This window comes from Lithobates pipiens, unplaced genomic scaffold (genome assembly GCF_037356315.1).
Source record: "Lithobates pipiens isolate NorthernLeopardFrog02 unplaced genomic scaffold, aLitPip1_a1.2 Scaffold_18, whole genome shotgun sequence".
NCBI lineage: Eukaryota > Metazoa > Chordata > Amphibia > Anura > Ranidae > Lithobates > Lithobates pipiens.
The window spans coordinates 198375031-198397563 of NW_027507758.1; the positions used below are offsets into that span (position 1 = coordinate 198375031).

At 45.2% G+C, this 22533-nt stretch overlaps 1 protein-coding gene across 3 annotated transcripts in view; it reads right to left on the bottom strand.

Annotated features, from left to right (window-relative positions):
* The window catches only part of MTR (5-methyltetrahydrofolate-homocysteine methyltransferase), a 1186028-nt gene that overhangs the window by 743844 nt on the left and 419651 nt on the right, over positions 1–22533 (bottom strand). For all 3 annotated transcript variants that reach the window (XM_077486511.1, XM_077486510.1, XM_077486509.1), the window contains exon 14: positions 20881–21021. In XM_077486511.1, coding sequence (XP_077342637.1) covers positions 20881–21021 — 141 coding nt within the window. The remainder of the gene's footprint in view (positions 1–20880; positions 21022–22533) is intronic.

Below are 22533 nucleotides of genomic sequence, written 5' to 3' on the forward strand. Positions count from 1 at the left end.
TGTAAATGGCCGACAAGGCCGGTACGTGTCGCTCTGCCCACCGATTTATGTGAGTGACCTCCCAAGCAGCGGCTAAGCTTCATGTTCCCCTTTGGTGATTGACATACGCCACAGCCGTGGCGTTGTCTGACTGTATCCTGATCGGACACCCTTGAAGACTCACCGACCATGTGTGGAGACGCAGCCTGATTGCTCTCAATTCGAGCAGATTGATCGGCAACTCTGATTCTTTCGTCGACCAGAGGCCCTGAGCAGACTGAAACCTCATCACTCCACCCCAGCCAGATCGACTGGTGTCCATAGTGATCACCGTCCATTTCAGGGGAAGGAACGATTTTCCGGACTGAATCACCGGGGACCTCAACCACCAGATCAGAGAGTCCCTGACTGGCTGGCTCACCTGGATCTGTCTATCTAGGGATAACCAAGACTTGTCCCATTTTAACAAGACCTCCTACTGCCTCGAAGGAGGCTACCATGAGTCCCAGTACTCACATGCAAAACCGGAGCGACAACCACTTGCTGTTCATCAGTAGTTTGGCCGCGGATCTGAGAGTCTGCAATTTGTCTGAAGGGAGAAAAACTCTCGCTTCCCTGGAGTCCATCAGCAAACCTAGGTATGCCAGACACTGGGTCGGCACAATCACCGACTTCTTTAGGTTCAACAGCCACCCAAATTCTTGCAGGGTCTGCATGGTGATCGCCACATTCTACTCTAATACTGAGGCGGAAGATGCTCTCAGGAGGCTAGGTAGCCCACGATTGCGATCCCACGTCTCAGCAATGCCATTACTGGAGCCAGTACTTTGGTAAAGACTCGGAGGGCTGATACCAGACCAAAGGGAAGAGCCACAAATTGTTAATGGGCTTCCCCGATTGCAAAACACAGAAATGTTTGATGCCGAAGGAATATGGGTATGTGCAGGTACGCATCTTAGATGTATAAGGACGCCAGGGAGTCCTCTTGATGGAACGCAGCGACTACTGAGCGAACTGATTCCATTCTGAACCTCTGCACTTTTACAAAAGTGATTGAGGGCTTTCAAGTCCAAGAACGATTCCGGAACTGGAACAATCGCCCCGCGATTCAGCAAATCCCCTACCACTCCCAACAGGGCCTCCCAGCAAAACGGGGATAAGGGTATATTGGAGGGGAAGAATCTGTTTGGCGGCCAAGAGAGAAACCATCTTGTAGCCTGTGGAAATCAGATTGCAGACCCATTGGTCGAATAACCGGGAGGACCACTGGGCTGCAAACTCCCGTAGGCGAACCCCACCCGAGACATGGATGGGGGCAAACCTTCATGCAGTAGCACTTTTATTCGCAGGCTTGAGGTTCCAGGGAGGTTTTTGACCGTCCGTGGGCGTCCTGTCGGGCTGGGGACATTTTGTTGTAGCTCTGAGCGGACAAAAAAGCCGTTTGTGAAAAAGAGGGCCCTTGCCTACGGCATGGCTCCTTAGCTTTCCTGGCCTGTGGGAGTAGTGTACTCTTACCACCAGTGGCATTTTTAATAATGTCATCTAACGAGGCTCCAAAGAGCTGGTTGCCAAGGAAAGGAAGGTCTGTCAGAGCTTGTTTGAATGCCTGGTCAGTAGACCAGCATTTCAGCCAAATCAGGCACCTCAGCACCACAGCTGACACTGAAGCCCTGTATAACAGAGGGAGAGTATCCAGGGCCACGTCACAGACGTACTTAAGGCCTTGCACTAGTTGGTCTGCTAGTTCCACGCAGACAGGGGAGGCCTGTTGCTCTCCCAATTCACAGTGCAAAAGTTTTGCCCACTCAGTCAGTGTCTGCGACACCAGTGGGGATGCCAGTACAGGTCGCACGGCTGACCCCGCAACCGTAAACAAGGAACGAGCCACCGCCTCGGCCTTCCTGTCCGTGGGATCCTTGAATGCAGCAGTCCCCTTGACAGGGATTGTGGTTACTTTATTTAACCTGGATACTGGGGGGTCCACCAACGGAGGAGCCGACCATTTCTTGAGAAGGCTTTCCTCAAAGGGGTAACGCACCGCCATGTATTTGGGGACCGAAAAGGTCCAATGTGGGCGACCCCATTCCTTGTAAATTAACTTATCAAAATAAGTCAGATACGGGAATACCTTATGTGAATGTGCTGGGTTGCGGGACCCAAAAGGGACCGGTACATCAGCAGATAGATCCGCTGGCTTCTGAATCTTCTTGCTCCAACAAGCGCTTTGTCACGCACGGACCCAGACGGGGGCACATCCTCACTGCCCAAAGGGTCCTGGTCAGCGTCATCTGACAAAACAGAGCAGGGGTCACCAACTTAAGCAGGACCCGAGTCTGCATCAGAGCGCTCCCCAGAGGAGGGGTGGGGGGCGAGGCCGCTTTTTAGCACCTTTCTCCCCACGTCCCACCTCTATTGGCAACGAACGAATTGAGGACCGCCGTCAGGGTGTCCATGGGTTCTGCAGGTCTGTGCAGTCATGCAGACCCTACCCTGTCTGCCACCCGAAGGGGACTTAGGACAGTGACAGTCCCACCCCCCCTTGCTGCCGCTGACTGAGGGGTTCTAACCCGCCGGACTCACCGCTCTGAGGAGTTCTGAGCCATTTTACAGCAGTGCCTGTAGATCCCTAGCGCTGATGCAGAGGGACCAAAGCTGTGTCGGTGGCAGTCCGTCAGCACGATCGGTGAACGATCTGAAAAAATGTGTCTAGATTACACAGAAGGCCTCCCAGCGCTCTGTGATGATAAAACAGGAAGCTGAGGGCACATTAACTGCTGCTAGAGCACAAAAAAAGTGGTCGGGCTTCAAGAAGATGGCTGCCGTGTTCTGAATAGGGAATCACTGGGAAAATGGCCGCTTGAAGCCCAGAAGCATGCTGCCTTTTGCTCACACTGAAAATGGCGTCAGCCAGTGCCATGACAGGCAAAAAGCAAACATGTGGCAGACACAGCGCTGCACCAACACGGGCAAACCTCACAGGCACCCTCCAGGATTAAAGCACTCAGGACCCAGGCATCCCAGTACAGCCAGAACGCAGGTGAGAGCCCAGGGTACACACACATTCCTCAGTATCCATGCACAGCCCGCCCCCGTGAGGGAGGAAAGGAGGGGAGTTAGGGACAAGGGAGAGATGAGAGGGGGTGAGGAGGCCCCCCGAATCGACCTCCCAGGGAATGCACAGTTGCTCAACCCTGCTGAGACAGGGAGAGCAGTACTTACCATACCTAAAGAGCTGGGGAGACATTCCATTGTAGCCAACTCCTGATCAGTACAGGGAAGACTACTGGCCCGGCATACCGTGACGCAGACATCAGTAGCCTGGTCATATGTATGCCCCAGAGCATAAAAGCTCGCCGACCAACTCTGGAGCTGAGGTATGTCGTGGCCTGCCGAGCCGTAGCTGCGACCTGCACACACTCGATGGCCAGACTGGGGACACTACAAGGATAAGTGAACCAGCCTGTCACCCAGCCAGCTGTTGATAGAAGATCACAGGATCATTCATCTAGCACAAAAAGCCAAGCTTCTGCATCAAAAAAAAAAAAAAAAAAAAACATGGACCTATGGGCCCGCAGGGTTCCTAGGTGCATCTCCTTCACTAGGCAAAATAAACCTGAGGCTGCTAGGGCAGACTGTGGGGATTGTAGCCTAGGGACCGCCCCCTGGGCGTAACTAAAAGTTCTGAAGTGTTGTATTACAACTTTGCCTAGTAATCTCCAGTGATAGGGCTAACAACCCATTTTGTTACAGAGAGGAGCTGTGTCAGTCAGTGAATATAAGAGAAATACTTGCAGCTGTAATTGCAGTGAAAGGTGGTTCTACAAAGTATTGACTCTTAATATAAAATGCACGCCACACTTCAGATATTTGAAAAAACAAATTAAACCATAAATCATTTTCCTTCCACCTCACAAGTATGTGCCATTTGTGTTGGTCGATCACATACAATCGCAATAAAATATATTTACGTTTTCGGATGTAACATTACACTGTACATGCAAATGTGCAACATGGCCAGAAAAAATTCACGACAGGCAAGACAAATGTACTGTATTATTTCTGCAATTGCTCTAAAGCAGGGGTCTCAAACTATCAGCCCTCCAGTTGCGGAACTACAAGTCCCATGGGGCATTTGAAGACTGACTGTTACAAGCATGACTCCCACACTGACAAATGATGGGACTTGTACTTTCACAACAGCTGGTGGGCTGCCAGTTTGAGATCCCTGCTCTACAGAGTTTGTGATATACTGCCGATCCTGTCCCTGTATCCTACTTTATGTTGGCCGGACCATCAAAACCTTCAGGAAAAGGTTCTGTGAACATAGATGACCCATTGAGGAAGGAAAAGAAACTCAGCATTCCGAAACACTTTGCAGATTTCCATCAAATATCATCAGCTGGCCTTTAAGTTTGGGTCAAAGAAATTATCTCCAGGAGCCTCGAGAGCAGAATACATTTGGGGTCTCTCCGCTAGGAAAACCTACACTTTGGATGCTAAGGCCCCTGGTGGCTTAAACAATTATCTTAACCACTTAACAACCGGCCCATAGACGAATGACGGCTACAGGGCAGTTGTTTAACTCTTTGAGGCCGTCATATGACGTCCTCCCAGAATTTCGCTTGGGCGCGCACTCGAGAGCATCCGTGACGCAACACTTGTAAACAAGCTTGTAAACAAACCGGCATCATGCTATGATGCCGGTTCCTCCCTCCTCTCTCTGTACTGATCGGTACAGCAGAGGGGGAAGAGATCGGTGTCAGCAGCACTGTGGGCTGCATCTGCAGGGCCCACAGTGCTGCTCACCGAAAATTAACCCTGCAATATCCTGCCAATACCCTGCCATTTTTTTTTTTTTTTTTATTTCAGGCTTCCCAGCCTAGAGGTGAGATGTTTGGGTCTTATTGACCCCATATCTCACTGTAAAGAGGACCTGTCATGCCATATTCCTATTGCAAGGGATGTTTACATGACGGTGTTGTTTGTTTTACGCACAACACTTTTTCCCAAAAAAATGCATTCGAAAAATTGCTGCGCAAATACCGTGTGTGATAAAAAGTTGCAACAACCACCATTGTATTCTCTAGGGTCTTTGCTAAAAAAAAACATATTTAATGTTTTGGGTTTCTATGTAATTTTCTAGCAAATAAAAGATGATTTTTACATGTAGGAGAGAAATGGCAGAATTGGCCTGGATGCTAGAAAACACCTGATGGCACTCCTTGCATGTTGGGCCTCTGTATGTGTCCACGCTGTGTAAAATGTCTCACACATGTGGTATCACCGTACTCGGGAGCAATAGCACAATGTGTTTTGGGGTGTAATTTGTGGTATGCATATGCTGTGTGTGAGAAATAAACTGATATGTCAATTTTGTGGAAAAAAAAAAATCTTGATTTTGCAAAGAATTGTAGGAAAAAATTACAACTTCAAAAACCTCATCATGCCTCTTACTAAGTACCTTGGAATGTCTTTTTTCCAAAAAGGGGTAATTTGGGGGGTATTTGTACTTTTATCGCATGTTCGGGTCTCAAGAAATGAGATAGGCCATCAGTCCTTTGGGTGTGATCAATTTTCAGATATTGGCACCATAGCTTGTGGACTCTAACTTTCACAAAGACCAAATAATATCCACCACTTATTTTGTATGTATGTACTTATTTTTACCAAAGATATGTAGTAGTATAAATTTTAGCCAAAATTTATGAAGAAAAATTATTAATCTGCTAAATTTTATAACATAAAACAAAAATCTTTTTTTTTTGTTACAGAATTTTCTGTCTTTTTTCTTTTATAGCACAAAAAAATGAAAAAAACAAAACAAAAACAGTGGTGATTAAATACCACCAAAAGAAAGCTCTATTTGTGTGAAAAAAAGGACAAAAATGTCATATGGGTACAGTGTTGCATGACTGAGTAATTGTCATTCAAAATGTGAGAGCACCGAAAACTGAAAATTGGTCTGGTTATTAAGGGTGTTTAAGTGCCTAGTGGTTAAGGTCCACTTAGTCCCGTAACCCTTTTTCCGCCACACGCTACACATTTACAGAAGATCTGATTCCACCACATCATTACACAGCACCAATATATGACCCTTTGGACACAAATTAAGACAGATTAATGTGTATGTAATTAAAAAGTACACCGTCAGGAGCATGCGCGGGGTCTCCCAAGATGGCCGCCGGCATCTAGAGCTCCGCTCCACCGCTGCCCTGCTTTGACCACCGGAGCCTTCCGAGCGCCCCCACGCTATACCGGACGGCAGATTCTAGTGGGGGGAACACTCAGGGAACCTGCGGATGGCGTCCCCGAGCGCCAGAAAGGACTTGTCCGGCCGTATGAAGGCCGAAACCGGCCCTGTCAGTTACGCCAAGATGGCGGCGGCTACACAAGGCCTCCCAGTCACAGCTCCTCAGGAAGTTTCCATAGCGGACCAGGACCAGGAACGGCTGCCTTTCCAAGGTACAGACTGTGCCCCTTTACCATCAGTTCACTCTCCCTCTTCCACTGAGTCATTGCTGGGGGGATTGAGTGCAGGATATCCCACTACACCTATGAGGGATCCCCATACAGGCATGCTGCTGGCAGTCACTGAGGCACAGGAAGATTTCCCTCCCCCCACAGACTTTCCTTCCATGATGACAGCTTTCTCACATATGCTTTCCAAAAGCCTTGCTATTCAGGCTAATCAGATCACTACCTCCATACATGCAGATCTGCAGCAAATAGGTCTGAGGCTGGACACTGTGGAACGGAAAACTGACCAGGCTGTATCACGGATCAATCAGAATTCGGCTAGATTGGAGGAGGTTCAGGACCAACTAGAGACTGCGTTTGCGAAAATCGATGACCTCGAAAACAGGTCGAGAAGATACAATTTTAGGGTACGGGGGATACCAGAATCTGAAAGAGAGGTTCACAAGGTGGTGAGATCTCTCAAAGAATTTGATCCCTGACATCCCGGATCGCCATCTAGAACTGGATAGAGCACATAGGGCTCTCCAGGCCCCCCGCTATGACGGTTTACCCAGGGACATTATAGTCAAGCCGCACTATTACTCGGTGAAGGAGGAGGTCATGCGAAAATCCAGATATGCAGAAAATCTCTCGTTCCAGGGTCACAAGATCCAGCTATTCGCTGACCTCTCCCCATACACTATACAGAGGAGACGGTCATTTAAACCTTTGCTACAAGTTTTGTTGGACAAAGAAATCGCTTACAGATGGTCGTTTCCTTTGAGGCTGAACTTTTCTTACAACAACAAAAGCTTTGGATTCTCCTCGTTTCAGGAAGGCGAAAAACTTTTGACTCGACTAGGTCTGATACAACTGGAACCCGCAACGGAACCTTCCAACAGGGGTACCCCAGCTTCAACCAAGAGGCCTCCCCCAGCGAGCCCGCTGCAGCAGATCTGGCTGACACAAAGCTCCAAACGATCCAAAGAAAATCTGCCACCTTGAGACTATATTAGTTTCCCCATATGGGGGCTGAACTTCCACTTTTTCGGGCTTCTCCTGGTTGTGGCTCGGGCCACGGGACTCGGGGGTCTTACGGGACTCTCTTGGCCCCCTCCTCTAACTAGAGGGTTACAGGTGGGAAGTCTTCCCATGTTCTGAAATGTTTTTTGGGGCCTTCTTCCCCTCCGCAAGTTGTCTGATGTTTTGCTCTCCTTTCGCCATGTATCTTTATAGAGGAGGGCTTTGGCATTTTTGCATTTTTTACATTTTTGGTATTTTTGTACTCTTGTAATTTTTTTTTTTTGCATAATAACCTTGGTCCAGGTTAACTTCTTTTAGTTTCAGGTTGAGGTCTCAGGCCTTGCTATTATGGACTCGAATGACTGGTACAGCGAACTCTTCTCATATCGGACGGGCCTGTAAAGTATATGCCTTATCGGGGAAGTTACTAGGTTTACTGTATATGGTAGCAGGGAATGTTTTCAGGGATATGCACATTTTCACAATCTTTGTTTGAAAAAGTCCTTTACGGACATTAGATACTGGTCTGATAAGGGTATGGCCATTTCTCCACCGTCTCTATTTGGGCCATTCCCTTTGCCATAGGTATAGGAGTTATACTCCACGGTCAGTATTCTTGAGGGGCGCTCGGTTTAAATTCCCGATAGGAGCTGGTGGCAGCTCCACAGTTTATATAATTAAAGGTGGCGGGGCGGTGGTGGATTTAGTGCGCTCCCCCTGGCTCAGAGGTAATGTTTAAGCTTCTGGGCCATTTTCGGGGTAACCTTATTTGGGGTTGCCCCGTTCATTTAAGAAGGAGAGTTGGTTGGAGGGGTTCCGACCGCTCAGGGGGGAGAATGGGGACGGGGGTCCCCTGTATGTATTTTTCTGTCAACGCAATGATATTACAACATGGTTCTCCTCATGCTGCTGTTCTTTCTCTCTATGATTGTTTATTCCTTTTCTTTTTCATCTCTTTCTTTCTCCTTTCTCCTCATGTTTATTGCAGACAAGGCAACTTCACGTACGACATCCGGCCCGCACTCCTGGACGTTTATGGGACCTATTGGTGGTTCTTGATTCGCACACAGCGTGGCCCTCCTCATGGGAGCGGTGAGTTATTGTTCAGTTGCGTGGGTCTCCCCCCTCTGGTCCATGGCTGACACACCTGCTAAAGCGCCCACCCTTAAACTAGTCTCGCATAACACTCAGGGCCTTAACTCTCCACTAAAACGTAGGAAGATTCTAGAACACTACCGATCCATACATGCAGACATTTTATTACTACAGGAGACGCACTTCCCTTCCTCTTTCAAACCCACATTTTTACATCAGCACTATCCTCAGTTCTTTTTGGCATCCGCGGAAAACAAGACTAGAGGTGTGGCAGTGTGTTTCTCCAAACATATAAACCTCTCTCAACCTGAGATTGTTCAGGACCCCCAGGGTCGATATATTCTGGTTTCGGGACACATAGATGGAGAATGCTACACATTTGTTTCCTACTATGCACCCAATAAGGGCCAAAGCTCCTTTTTTGCATCCATGCTGAGGAAGCTACAGAACCGCCTTCAGGGCACGGTGTTTATTGGAGGTGACTCAAATGTAGCATTTGACTTTTCTCTGGATAAATCGGGATCTGGGGGGTCAAAACCCAAGCGTCCGTCGAAACAGAGGATTAGCATTGCTCGCATGCTCCACTCGGGTGGTCTGATTGACTCTTGGCGGGAGATGAACCCTCGGGCGAAGGACTATACACATTTTTCGGCGCCACACCACACCTATGCCAGAATAGATCACATATTTACGAAACCCCAGACGGTTCCTCTGCTGGTTACTGCCAGGATTTTAGACTCGTCCTTATCGGACCACTCCATGGTGGTGGTAGTGTCCAGGAGACCGGTGGGCTCCGGGAGCCGCCCATGTTGGCGTCTCCGGGAATCCATTTTGAGCGACCCTGCACATAGCGCAGTGTTGGAGGCTGCTATTCGAGAATACTTTGAGCTGAATGATACCGGGGAGGTGACGCCAGTTACTTTGTGGGCTGCACATAAAACTGTAATGAGAGGCAAACTGATCCAGTTGTCCTCTAATCTCAAAGCGCAACACCGGGCCGACACCCTCAAACTCACGGAGGAGTTCCGTTCCCTAGCTAAAACACACAAACAGCGTCCTACGGCAGATTCATTAGCCAAACTAGACGAGGTCAAGGCCCGACTGAATATGTCCTTAACTACAGCGGCTGCTCAACATCTTACTTGGACGGGGGCTAAATTTTATGCACAAAAAGACAGGGTGGGCTCACGCCTAGCAGTAAAGCTGACCCCCAAGCAACGATCTCAGTCTTTCCCTAAAATCAGGGTTCACTCAGGGGACCTCTCTCAGAATCCTGTTAAAGTCATGGACACCTTTTTGCAGTTCTACTCGGACTTATACAAGCAGGGGACTAGTCCCTCCAAGGGTGCTCGGGAGCGGCTCCTGAGTGATCTCCCACTGCCCAAGCTCTCGGAGGATCACAGGGATCTTATGGAGGATTCGTTCACTCAGGCAGAAGTACTTGACACTATTAAAACGCTTTCAGTGGGTTCTGCCCCGGGTCCGGACGGATTCTCCAACGGTTATTATAAGAAGTTTGGCCCTTCTCTGGCTCCTTATCTGGTGAAAATGTTTAACTCTCTCAGGGATGGTACCGCCATGCCTCTGGACATGAACTCGGCATTTATATCGGTAATTCCAAAACCTGGTAAAAATGCCAGCGTGGTAGGCAATTTTAGGCCTATATCGCTTATCAATAATGATATTAAGATAATGACGAAAATACTGGCGAATAGGCTTTCAAGCTTTATCTCCCGGTATATCCACAAAGATCAGGTGGGGTTCATCCCTGGGAGACAAGGACCAGACCAGATTAGACGCGCAGTAGATATTATTTCACTCCTAAAGGCACAATGGGACGGGGGATCCCCGCAACAGGGGTTCCTGCTGTGCATTGACCTTCATAAGGCCTTTGACTCTATTGATTGGCGGTACCTTACGGATATTCTGGAGAGGTGGGGGTGCGGGAAATACTTTCTTAACCTCATATCGGCTCTTTATTCTAATCCTTCGGCACAGGTGCGTCTGTTGGGCAGATATTCTAACAAGTTTGGTACTGGTAGGGGGACAAGACAGGGGTGCCCATTATCTCCACTTCTTTTTGCCATAGCCATAGAAACTTTAGCCATTGCCTTACGTTCCAACCCCGACATTAGGGGGGTCAGGTGCGGGTCCTGCGAACATAAATGCGCCCTCTATGCGGATGACCTTCTTTTTGTTACTTCGCCCCTGACCTCTATGCCCATCATTAACCGGACTTTATTAGATTTTAGTAAGATTTCGGGACTCCGGGTCAATATGGAGAAATCTTTAGCCCTGAATGTTAAGCTACCTACAGATGTGCTATCACAACTGTCGAATAATTTTACCTTCTCCTGGGCACAATCCCAGCTTCCATACTTAGGAATAAAACTCACTTCAGATATACACACATTATTCAAAGCTAACTATCCCTACATGGTGCAAAAATGCAGAGAGGATTTAGTACGTTGGTCTGGTTGTGGCATCTCCTGGCTGGGTAGGATTAATGCGGTGAAAATGACACTTCTACCACGTCTATTGTACTTGTTCCGTTAGCTCCCAATTCCAGTCCCCAAAATATTCCTTGACAAAATACAAACGGACATCGTGAGGTTTGTCTGGGGGAAGAAAGGCTATAGGTGCTCCTCAGCCACACTCTACCGATTGAAATCTCAAGGGGGGTTGGGTCTTCCCAATTTATGGGGCTATTATCAAGCGGCACAACTGGCCCAGATATCAATGGCTTTCTTGGGTTCTGTAAAACCGGACTGGTTATTGATGGAACGGCAATCTATTCCCCACCACACAATAGATTTCCTGATGGGGTGTTGCCCCAAACGCAGACCAGCGATTCTGGCTCCCACTCTTTCGCATTCATTGGCGCTTAGCTCCAACCTATTCAAACGGGGCTCGTTGATCTCTCCACTGAAACCTCTAACACACATTTTTCATAATGGGGATTTTCCTCCGGGGGAAAATATAGAAGCTTTTAAATGGTGGACGGATAAGGGGTTATACAGAATCGGACACTTCTTTTCTCCTTCCGGCCCTCTTTCTTTATCACATTGCAAAAAGAAACTAGATATGCCTGATTCAGAAATGTTCAGATTCACACAAATCTCACACTATTTGAATTCCATTTGGACTTCCAAACCTCTTCCTCCTTTTATAACGCAATATGAGCAATGGTGTGCGCAGGCCACGGACCAGAGGGGGGGCATTTCCCTGATTTACGCGGCTCTCATGGGGAAGGACAACAAACCCCTCTATGCTCTCGCTTGGGAAGCTGATTTGGACAGCTCATGGGATTTGAAACAGTGGTTTGGGGCCTCGATGAGAGCTCACAAAGGTATACTTAATATTTTGCTAATAGAGGCAGGTATCAAAGTCCTGTTTAGATGGTACTATGTTCCTTCCAGGCTGGCAAGAATGTTTCCGGGTTCCTCGCCAGGGTGCTTCAGAGGATGTGATCTGGGAGGAGATATGTTTCATATCTGGTGGTCCTGCCCACGCATCCGTTCCTTCTGGCGGAAAGTGTTTCGTACAGTTAGTTCAATTACGGGGACCACTGTTCTACCACACCCCAGTTTAGCCTTACTAAATCTTTCCATCCCGGCTTTGTCCAAACATTTACAGCAATTAGCGTTTTTTGTTTTCCTTCGGGCTAAAATTACGATAGCTAAGGCCTGGAAGAAACATACGGTTTCGTACAAGATGTTCAGATCCAAGGTAACATGGATTATGGTGCAAGAACAAGTAGTGGCCAAGTGGCACGACAAAACGGAGAGATTCCGGTTGATCTGGGAACCTTGGGCGACATTGTGTAATATCTCTTATTCCAGGAGTGCAGCCGGGTGCTTTGTCTTCTAGGACAGGTAACACTTGATTCAGCTTTTTACACTACCTTTCTTTTTCCTCTCTCCCCCTTTCCCCCCCCGGGTTTTTTTTTTTTCCTCACGTTTTCTCTCTTCTCTTCTTCTTCACCTCCCTTGGTGTTTTGGGTTGGGCCCCACATGGGGTTCTACTGGAGATGGCAGCGATGTTATGGGCTGGTTCTTGGCCCGAAATTTCTTTGGGCATCCCAGGCAACTGAACTTTGTAGAGATGGGTGGGGGGGTGTCCTGGTCTTGGCGGGCGGGCCTAGCCCTTGGTTTGCAGCTTGATCCCGTTTGGGGCGCCAGGGGATCCGTGGCTCGTGTGCTTTGACTAGACATATCACCCCATGGGGGCTGAATTGGTTGGTATGGGTACAAGATAATACCAATGTTTTTTCAATGCACTTCCTGTTGGCTTTATAGTTTGGTTTGTTAATATTCTGATCTAGATCCATATATGTCTAGCTCGGCTTAGCCTATGTATGAGTGGATTTAGCTTGTATTGTATTGAGGAGTGTTTTCCATTTTTGTTCTGATGCAAATCTTCAACAAACATTATTAAATTAAAAAGTACACCGTTCCCTTTAGTACAGGATAAAATTGAATTTAAGCATTATTCCACTTGGTTTAAAATAATCTTGTAGATAATTTTGATGGTCTCATTCCTTGTACTAGTTAACTTATATATTTATTTTTAACAGGACACTTGTGAATGAAATTGATCTTCTCCAGTTATTAACGGTCATCTGATAAGACATTTAGAGATATAGACATACATGTATGGTCATTTCTGCTAAGGTTTATATTCCTAGTTTGATCGCTAGATGGTGTTTTGTAACTACTCTTTCCCTATAATTTGCAATCCCCATACAGCTTATAAATATAATTTATCTTTTATTTTTAATGTGCCCACTATGGTCTTTTTTATGTGCCTATCATGTCTTTTTTTTTTTTTTAACAATGTGTTATTCTGAACAATCTAGGTCAGTACTATGAAGACAACATGCTGGAAAATGTAGCCCATGTCCTCCCTTGGGAGACACAAACAGGCTCACACAAACATTGCTGCATCACAAACCTGAGGATAGAGCATGCATGCTCCTAACAAGCTTATGTTGGTCTCCCTTCCCCACATCTGGTGAAATTGCAATTAAGAGGAGGAATCTCTACACTGTCTTGGAAACCTGAGACCCACCAGAGTGGCTGGTGTCACCCGCAACTGACGACAATCCGCATTGGGATGATACAGAGACCTTATATGTGTTATGCCTACTTATTGTGTCCTTTAATAAATTAGGTTTTACTACTAATCTACTACAGATAGTGCTGTTGTGCTTTTCCTGCTTTCTTTATCTCACAAAGGATCTTCAACTCTGACAGCTGGCTGTTGATTCTGAGCTGGTAGTTAACATGGACCAATTGGACCTTTTGTTATGGACACCTGTTGACAGGTCTTCATTTTTTAATTATAACCATTAGCTTTGGATATTTTTTTTTAAACATGTTTTTATTGAGAGAATTAACAAAAGACATTTATACAGGTTACCACCATTCATTTTCCGGGTAGTACAGCAGTGAAGTAAATGAAACAGAGACAAGCACAAAGGGTATCATCTGAGCAGAGCACGTAAGGACAATTATCGGGACTGGAGTACAAGCCAGAGAAGTTAACCACATAGAGGGATGAATAGCCTGAGTAGCAAGCTTTGGATATTAATTGATCATCTAGACCAGTGATGGCAAACCTTGGCACCCCAGATGTTTTGGAACTACATTTTCCATGATGCTCATGCACTCTGCAGTATAGTGGAGCATTATGGGAAATGTAGCTCCAAAACATCTGGGGTGCCAAGGTTTGCCATCACTGATCTAGACTATCCAGTCTTCCTTGTCTGTTTCCCAAGTGGCACTAAAGGCTCTTTTTATGCCCATCTTTACAATGCCCAATGTAACCTAGCCCACACACACACACACACTAGCTACTGCCCTAGACAAATCAAGCTGCCAAAACTTTCCTTTTAAAGTACTTTAACTAGAAAGAGATATCACTGTTGAAGAATTTTTTTCAACCTTAAAATCTATGACACCAAGTTAAGCCCCTGGCCCAGATGGCTTTACTGTCTTGTGCTTGACTGGACTGTTGATGGCTGTACTGCAAGAGTGCCACTCTGCTTCCTCATCTTACTGTCTATGCTAATCCCATGTGACCTAGGAAATGTATGTGTGTGTGACGCTCAGGCTCATGGTCAAGGGGTATGTAGTCAATGCTTCTGCAAATGCTGCTAGAGTGCTGACATGGGATGGAACCTGTCCTAGTTCCTGTAAGACTTCAAAGAACAATGGGGTGGCCCCTAAAAGTTGCACATCTAGGTGTCCCAGAGTGGCAACCTCAGCCTGGACTGCAGCCAAGCCACACCCCATTTTATCACAGGTACTGTATTACTATGACCAGCATCTCTATCCGCACATATCACGGTTAACCCTACACCAGGGAGAGACACTAAATGTTGTGTGGTTACCTCCCATATCTCTACTTAATGTAGATGTTAAACTGTTCGCAAAAGTCCTGGCTACTAGGCGGTTAACTTTTCTCCCACACTGGATTACAGCAGACCAAACTGTAATAATATGCGGGAAGCTAGGTACAACTCACTAAGCAATGGCGCTTATTTCTTATGTCCGGGGTCACTCCCAGCCCATCCTTTCAACAGAAGCTGAGGAAATGTTTAATAGGGTGGGACTACCTCCTGACAACATACTTCTTTGTTCTAGGCCCTAAAATGCTACATTATATCCCCTCCCTTAGAAACCCAACCAAATACAGATCAATAGCATCCCCTTCACGCTGCATAATGGGCTGGGCAGGGCTGCCCCTCTCAACACTATTGTCTTCCATTTATATAGAACCGTTCCCAGCCACAATTCTAAATTACAATAACATTCACTGAGTCAATGTGGGCTCTGGGGCACATACAGCAAATACAGTGCTTACGCAGAAAAAATCCTATTCTATATCCAACAACCCTGCATATCTTTACCAAACCTGATGTCCACTCACCACCTTTCAAGTGTTATCTAACTTTAAAATCAATTTAACACAATCAGAAATTTGGAATATTACTGTTCCACGATCTAAATGCAATCTCACTAAAACCCCTATTCCCTTTCCACTGGCAACAAGACAGCTTAAAATACTTAGAAATCTTTCTGCCTCTCTGCTTTTTCTGCCTCACCATTAACTACTTTTAACCTGGATATATGGGACATGTTGCATAAACGCTACTTGTGGAACTACAACTCAACTTTGATGCCCCTATTGAACCATGGTTTCTTTCTACCTGGCTCTAGGGATCTAGGCTTCAAATCCTGGCACCTGGGTAGCCCCCTCCTCCTACATCATTCCTCAAGAACTCGATTAAACCTTTACAAGCCATTCTTGGTTCTAGGACATCAATTTTTTTTTTTTTTTTTTTTTTTTTAACTGTAAATTTTTATTATGAGATGAAAAGAAAAATCAGCAAAAAGATACATAGCCAAATGGGCATACCCTGGCAGTAAACTTGTCAAACTAGGACATCAATTTTTATGGACAAGTGGAGATGGACTCAGCTTATGCAATTTCTGCACTCCCCACCAAAACCACTTTGTAACCTACAGGATTTAAACACTTCTAAACCCAAAAGATCCACCACTGCACCTCACAGTTTTACAAAACACTCATCTCTATGCAAAGGCCTCAATATCCAGACTACCTTACTCATTGGAAAGCAGACCTTCATTCCTCCCTTATTGATGCACACAGACAAAATTGTACAATTATCCCATGCCATTATCATTGAAAGTGGCAGAAGAGAACTATAAATGTCTTACCCATTGGCACTATACACACACGTGAAACTTTACACCATGTTTTCCTCCCACTCACTATTACTACAGGGGAAACTGTGGAAATGAAGCTACCCATGCCAGTGTTTGGTGGAAAGTAATTGATCCATGTTGGCAGTGTGTGTAAAAAATTATATGCCTAACCTTGGGACATTCTCTACCCTCCAATCCTTGGACTATATTGTTTCACTGTATAGGCCAACCACTGAACCATTGACCTATATAAACGATCCATCACCCCTCACCTTCTTAACACAGCTAAGTCCCTCATTCCCACCTTCCGGGGTCATTTATCAACTGTCTATATTGCAATGGCTATGTAAAGTAGGCAATATTTGCCTCCTAGAGGAATTAAAATGGTTGTAAAGTCAGAAGTTTTTATTTTAATGCATTAAGATAATAAACCTTCTGTGTGCAGAAGGCCCCCCTAATACTTACCCGAGCCCATCTCCTTCCAGCGATGTTGCAGTAGAGACTCGGTTGCCTGGGAGTCTCCCTCATTGGCTGAGACAGCAGTGTGGCACCATTGGCTTCTGCTGCTGTCAAAGTAAGTGAGCCAATTAGGAGAGAGAGGTGGGGCTGAACCATGGTTCTGTGTCTCAATGGACACACAAAGTGGTGGCTCGCCTTGGGTGCCCACACAACAAGCTGCTTCAGAATACAGGAGGGAGGGACCTGGAGTGCAGGCAATAGACCAAAGAGGAGGATCTGGGCTGTTCTGTGCAAAATCACTGCACAGACCAGGTAAGTTTAACACATTTGTTATGTTTAAGTGAAAAAAAACGAGACTTTAGTATCAGTTTAACATATATTGGCATTCCAATATAAAGTCCTGCTGGGTCGAATTTAAATCTTCTCCTGCATAAGGAAATTATTTCTTAATCTCCCGACAGTCTGCCAATTTGCATATTAACCACTTGAGGACCGCCGTATTGCCATTGTACGTCAGCACAATGGCACAGGCAGGCATAATCACGTACATCTACGTGATTGCCTTCCAGCGGGTGGGGGGTCCGATCGGACCCCCTCCCGCTGGTTACGGCGGTCCGATTCGGTCCAGGAGCGCTCCGTGATGAGGGGATGGCCGTTGGTTTTCGGCCACCCCCTCTGGATCGCTCCTGGCCAATGAGAAGCTTCCTCCCCTGTGTATTGTTTACACAGGAAGGAGGAAGTGATGTCATTCTCCTCGGGGCGGTCTTTTTGACCGGACTACGAGGAGAACAGTAAAAGTAAGTGTGCACCAACACTACACTGACATGTAGGTACACACAGGCACACAAACCCCCCCCGATCCCCCCCCGATCGCCCCCCCGCCCCCCTCCCCCCCCAGTCACAGTGTCACTGATTGCATTGATCATTTCTTTACTGATCAATGCATTCAGTGTCAGTTGTGACAGTAAAAACTGTCAGGACAGTTAGTGTTAGGTCCAGGGTAGCCCCCTATCACCCCCCAATAAAGATTTAACCCCCTGATTGCCCCTAGAGTTAACCCTTTCACCCCCTTTTGCCAGTGTCACTAAGCGATCATTTTTCTGATCGCTGCATGTGTCGCTAGTGTCGCTAGGTAGCTAGTTATTTTTTTAGGTTCACCGCCAGGTTTTTATATCGCTAGGTACCCCGATATACTACCCAATAATGTTTTTAACCCCCTGATTGCCGCTAGTTAACCCTTTCACCCCCTTTTGCCAGTGTCACTAAGCGATCGTTTTTCTGATCGCTGCATTAGTGTCGCTACAGTCGCTAGGTAGCTAGTTATTTTTTTAGGTTCACCGCCAGGTTTTTATAGCGCTAGGTACCCCGATATACTACCCAATAATGTTTTTAACCCCCTGATTGCCGCTAGTTAACCCTTTCACCCCCTTTTGCCAGTGTCACTAAGCGATCATTTTTCTGATCGCTGCATGTGTCGCTAGGTAGCTAGTTATTTTTTTAGGTTCACCGCCAGGTTTTTATATCGCTAGGTACCCCGATATACTACCCAATAATGTTTTTAACCCCCTGATTGCCGCTAGTTAACCCTTTCACCCCCTTTTGCCAGTGTCAATAAGCGATCGTTTTTCTGATCGCTGCATTAGTGTCGCTACAGTCGCTAGGTAGCTAGTTATTTTTTTAGGTTCACCGCCAGGTTTTTATAGCGCTAGGTACCCCGATATACTACCCAATAATGGTTTTAACCCCCTGATTTCCGCTAGTTAACCCTTTCACCCCCTTTTGCCAGTGTCACTAAGCGATAATTTTTCTGAACGCTGCATCAGTGTCGCTAGTGTCGCTAGGTAGCTAGTTATTTTTTTAGGTTCACCGCCAGGTTTTTATAGCGCTAGGTACCCCGATATACTACCCAATAATGGTTTTAACCCCCTGATTGCTGCTAGTTAACCCTTTCACCCCCTTTCACCAGCGATCACAGTATAAGTGTCACTGGTGACGCTGGTTAGCCAGTTAGTTATTTAGGTTCCCCGTCAGGTTTTTATATAGCGCCAGGGACCCCCATATACTACCTAATAAAAATTTGAACCACCTGATTGCCCCTAGTTAATCCTTTCACCACTGATCACCGTATAAGTGTTACGGGTGACTCTGGTTAGTTTGTTTTTTATAGCATTTTATATTCAAATCCGGAAGGCAGTGCTTGGTTTTCGGGGTCCCGTACGTGGCTAGGCTCCCAAAAAGTCCCCCACATGTGGTATCCCCGTACTCGGGAGAAGCAGCAGAATTTATTTTGGGGTGTAATTTGACTTCTGCCCATAGCATGTGTGAGCAATATATCATTTAGTGACAACTTTGTGCAAAAAAAAAAAAGTTTGTAATATTCCCGCAACTTTTGGCAAAATATAAAATATTCCATGGACTCAACATGCCTCTCAGTAAATAGCTTGGGGTGTCTACTTTCCAAAATGGGGTCATTTGGGGGGGTTTTGTGCTATTTTGGCATTTTATGGCCTTCGAAACTGTGATAGGTAGTGAGGAGTTAAATCAAAAATTTGCACCCTTAGAAATCCTGAAGGTGGTGATTGGTTTTCGGGGTGCCGTGCGCGACTAGACTCCCAAAAAGTCCCACACATGTGGTATCCCCGTACTCGGGAGAAGCAGCAGAATGTATTTTGGGGTGCAATTCCACATATAACCATGGCATGTGTGAGCAATATATCATTTAGTTTTTTTTTTTTTTTTGTCATTATTCAATCCCTTAGGACAAAAAAAATAAATATTCAATGGGCTCAACATACCCATCAGCAATTTCCTTGGGGTGTCTACTTTCCAAAATGGGGTCATTTGGGGGGGATTTGTACTGCCCTGCCATTTTAGCACCTCAAGAAATGAGATCGGCAGTCATAAATTAAAAGCTGTGTAAATTCCAGAAAATGTACTCTAGTTTGTAGACGCTATAACTTTTGCGCAAACCAAAAAATATTCGCTTATTGACATTTTTTTTACTAAAGACATGTGGCTGAATAAATTTTGCCCTCAATGTATGACTAAAATTTAGTTTATTCGATTTTTCTTATAACAAAAAGAAGAAAATATCTTTTTTTTTCAAAATTTTCGCTCTTTTTCCATTTATATCGCAAAAAAAAAAAATCGCAGAGGCAATCAAATACCATCAAAAGAAAGCTCTATTTGTGGGAAGAAAAGGACGCAAATTTCGTTTGGGTGCAATATTGCATGACCGCGCAATTACCAGTTAAAGCAGCGCAGTGCGAAATTGCAAAAAGACCTCTGGTCCTTAAGGTATTTATTGGTCCGAGGCTGAAGTGGTTAAAGAGCTTTTCTATGTTAACCCAAGCAATTGGGATCTACTCCACTTGATATATATCCCTACTCCCTTTTCCCACCCATATTTCTCTTCTCTCCCCGTATTTCTCCCTTCTTTCTCAATCTTCTCCCATGTCCTGCTTTATTTTTCAGTCTTCTTCCACTTCTCCTAAATTGAAACATTGTCTTCCTTTTTGACCCAAACCCAGGTGCCTTCCTATATTTACTCTGGCGTTTCTAGATTCAGCGCACCTGTTGGTACTTGGGAGATTTTTTTATTATTATTTAGTTATTATTTTCTTATAACATAAGAAATACAACATTTCTTCTGAACCTTGAGATCTTTTACTATGTATTCTGAAAACATGAAAAGGCAACCTGTTTGTACACTTTGTATGTATTACTTGTTTTCCAATAAACCGTAAAAAAAAAAAAAAAAAAACACAAACGCTCCTTCAAGCTTCTAAAAGCTAATAAAAACACTACATGGAGGCTTACTGTCTGCCCTCATGTTGTAAAGCATTGGACACACTGCTGATGCTATATAAATTGTGCATGATAATAATAATAATAATAATAATGTTTAATCAAAACATTTGGGAAATCCAGAGCTAATCATTGTATGCACAAGCTGTGTCATTCATAACAGAGTACCTTTTGGATAATACGAATGTCTAACAGAACAAACATCAGGTTATATAGGTAGTTGTGTAATCTGATCTGAAGAACATTTTACTCTGGCACACATCCAAAAAGGTAACCTTTTCCATTTGCTAGTCAAAAATAAAATACTTGCAGAGATAAAGTGATTTACCTTAGCAATATCTGGTTCAGATGCAATATAATTACAAAATCTCGCCATGGCTCTGGGCCCATCCAGCATTCCATCATCCATGTTAATGTCCAAAACTTGGGCTCCCATTTCAACTTGTGCTTTTGCAATTGACAATGCTTCCTGTTAAAAATAAATTAGGCTTACTACACATAAAATAGTTATATTAAAATCAACAATATGCAAAATATACAATTTTACTACAGACCTAGAATTTTGCATGTGTAGTGCATGTGGTTCAGATTACCTGAAAATATCTAGTTGTGATTCTCTGATAAGGGGCTACAAGTCGGAAGACAGTAAAGGTGCTTCCTAAAAATGCATCTAAGTGACTTTGAATATCTAACCTTTACAATATAATTAGCAATATCAAAATAATCCAATGGGACTATCCACATATTAACTAAAATTTGAAAACAAATCAATTGAGACAAATGTGCCATGCAGGGAAAAACTTCTAAATTTTAAAGTGGCACTTAAAGAGCAGCTCCAGCCTGGGCAAAAAACAATTGAAAGTCAGCAGCTACAATTACTGTAGTTGTTGACTTAATATAAAGACACCAACTAGTGATGTCAGCACCGAACCAAGTCTTTAATCAGCTTCAGGTGCAAGAAGCCTGCATCTTGACTAAGGGCTTGTTGTCTAAATTTCTAACGCTCAAGAAAGGTTCCTATAGAGTTTGCATGGTGTTAGTATGGGCGTCAGATAAGCATCAATGAGCTTTAGTATGGGCATTAGACAGGCATTTTACAAGCATTAATGAGTTAAAAATGCTCCCCAGAAGCCCTATCAGCAGTTTTGAAGCGCTTGACTAGCGTTAAAAATGCTCCACGAATGCCTATCCCATTACAGTAAATGAACAAATGTTAATGTCCTGCAATTGCCTGCCAGAGCATTTGTGAGGTGTTACTATAGACTTGAATGGGAGGCGTTGAAAGGCTTCAATTTTAAAGTTTAGCTTAGTGTGAACAGGGCTATGTGCTGTCTACTGAATCTTGTGCATAAGCACTTGAGGGGCCTTTTTAACGCCTCTCAAACGCCTTCTTTTTTAGCCAGTGTGAATTCAGCCTATGAGAAACTAGCAGTGAAGCCTTCGAGTTGTGCTGCACTTTCTGAATGGTCCTGCCATCTGAGACCGGTGTGTGTCCCAGAAGGGAGCAGGGGGAAGGAGGAGAGGGGCCATAAAAACTCGGGGATTGCCAAGGCAATCTTAACCAAAAGTGGGAATGGGCACCTGTCAAAACTAAGAACCTGCTCCTTTAAAAAAAAAAAAAAAAAAAGTGGCAAATGTGGCAGTGGAGGGTGCGAACAAGCGGAGCTTCCCATTTTGGGTGGAGCTCTGCTTTAAGTACCAAAAGGAGTTATGCAGTGTTTTACATGTTATTGTGCTTTTACACTATAACTCAAGAACTTACAAGGGCCCCTACCTCACAAGCACATACTAGGGTATAAAGATTATTTCTACTTTTTGCAGAATAGCCATGAGTTATTTGCATAGCATACCCGAACCCCCCCCACCCCCCCCCCCCCCCCCCCCACAGGATTGACTTCTGTTTAACTGTCTTGTTGAACAAAAGCCGCTTAATACAGTGCAGGCAATAGGTTGCAGCACTGATCTGAGTATTATGGTTTGG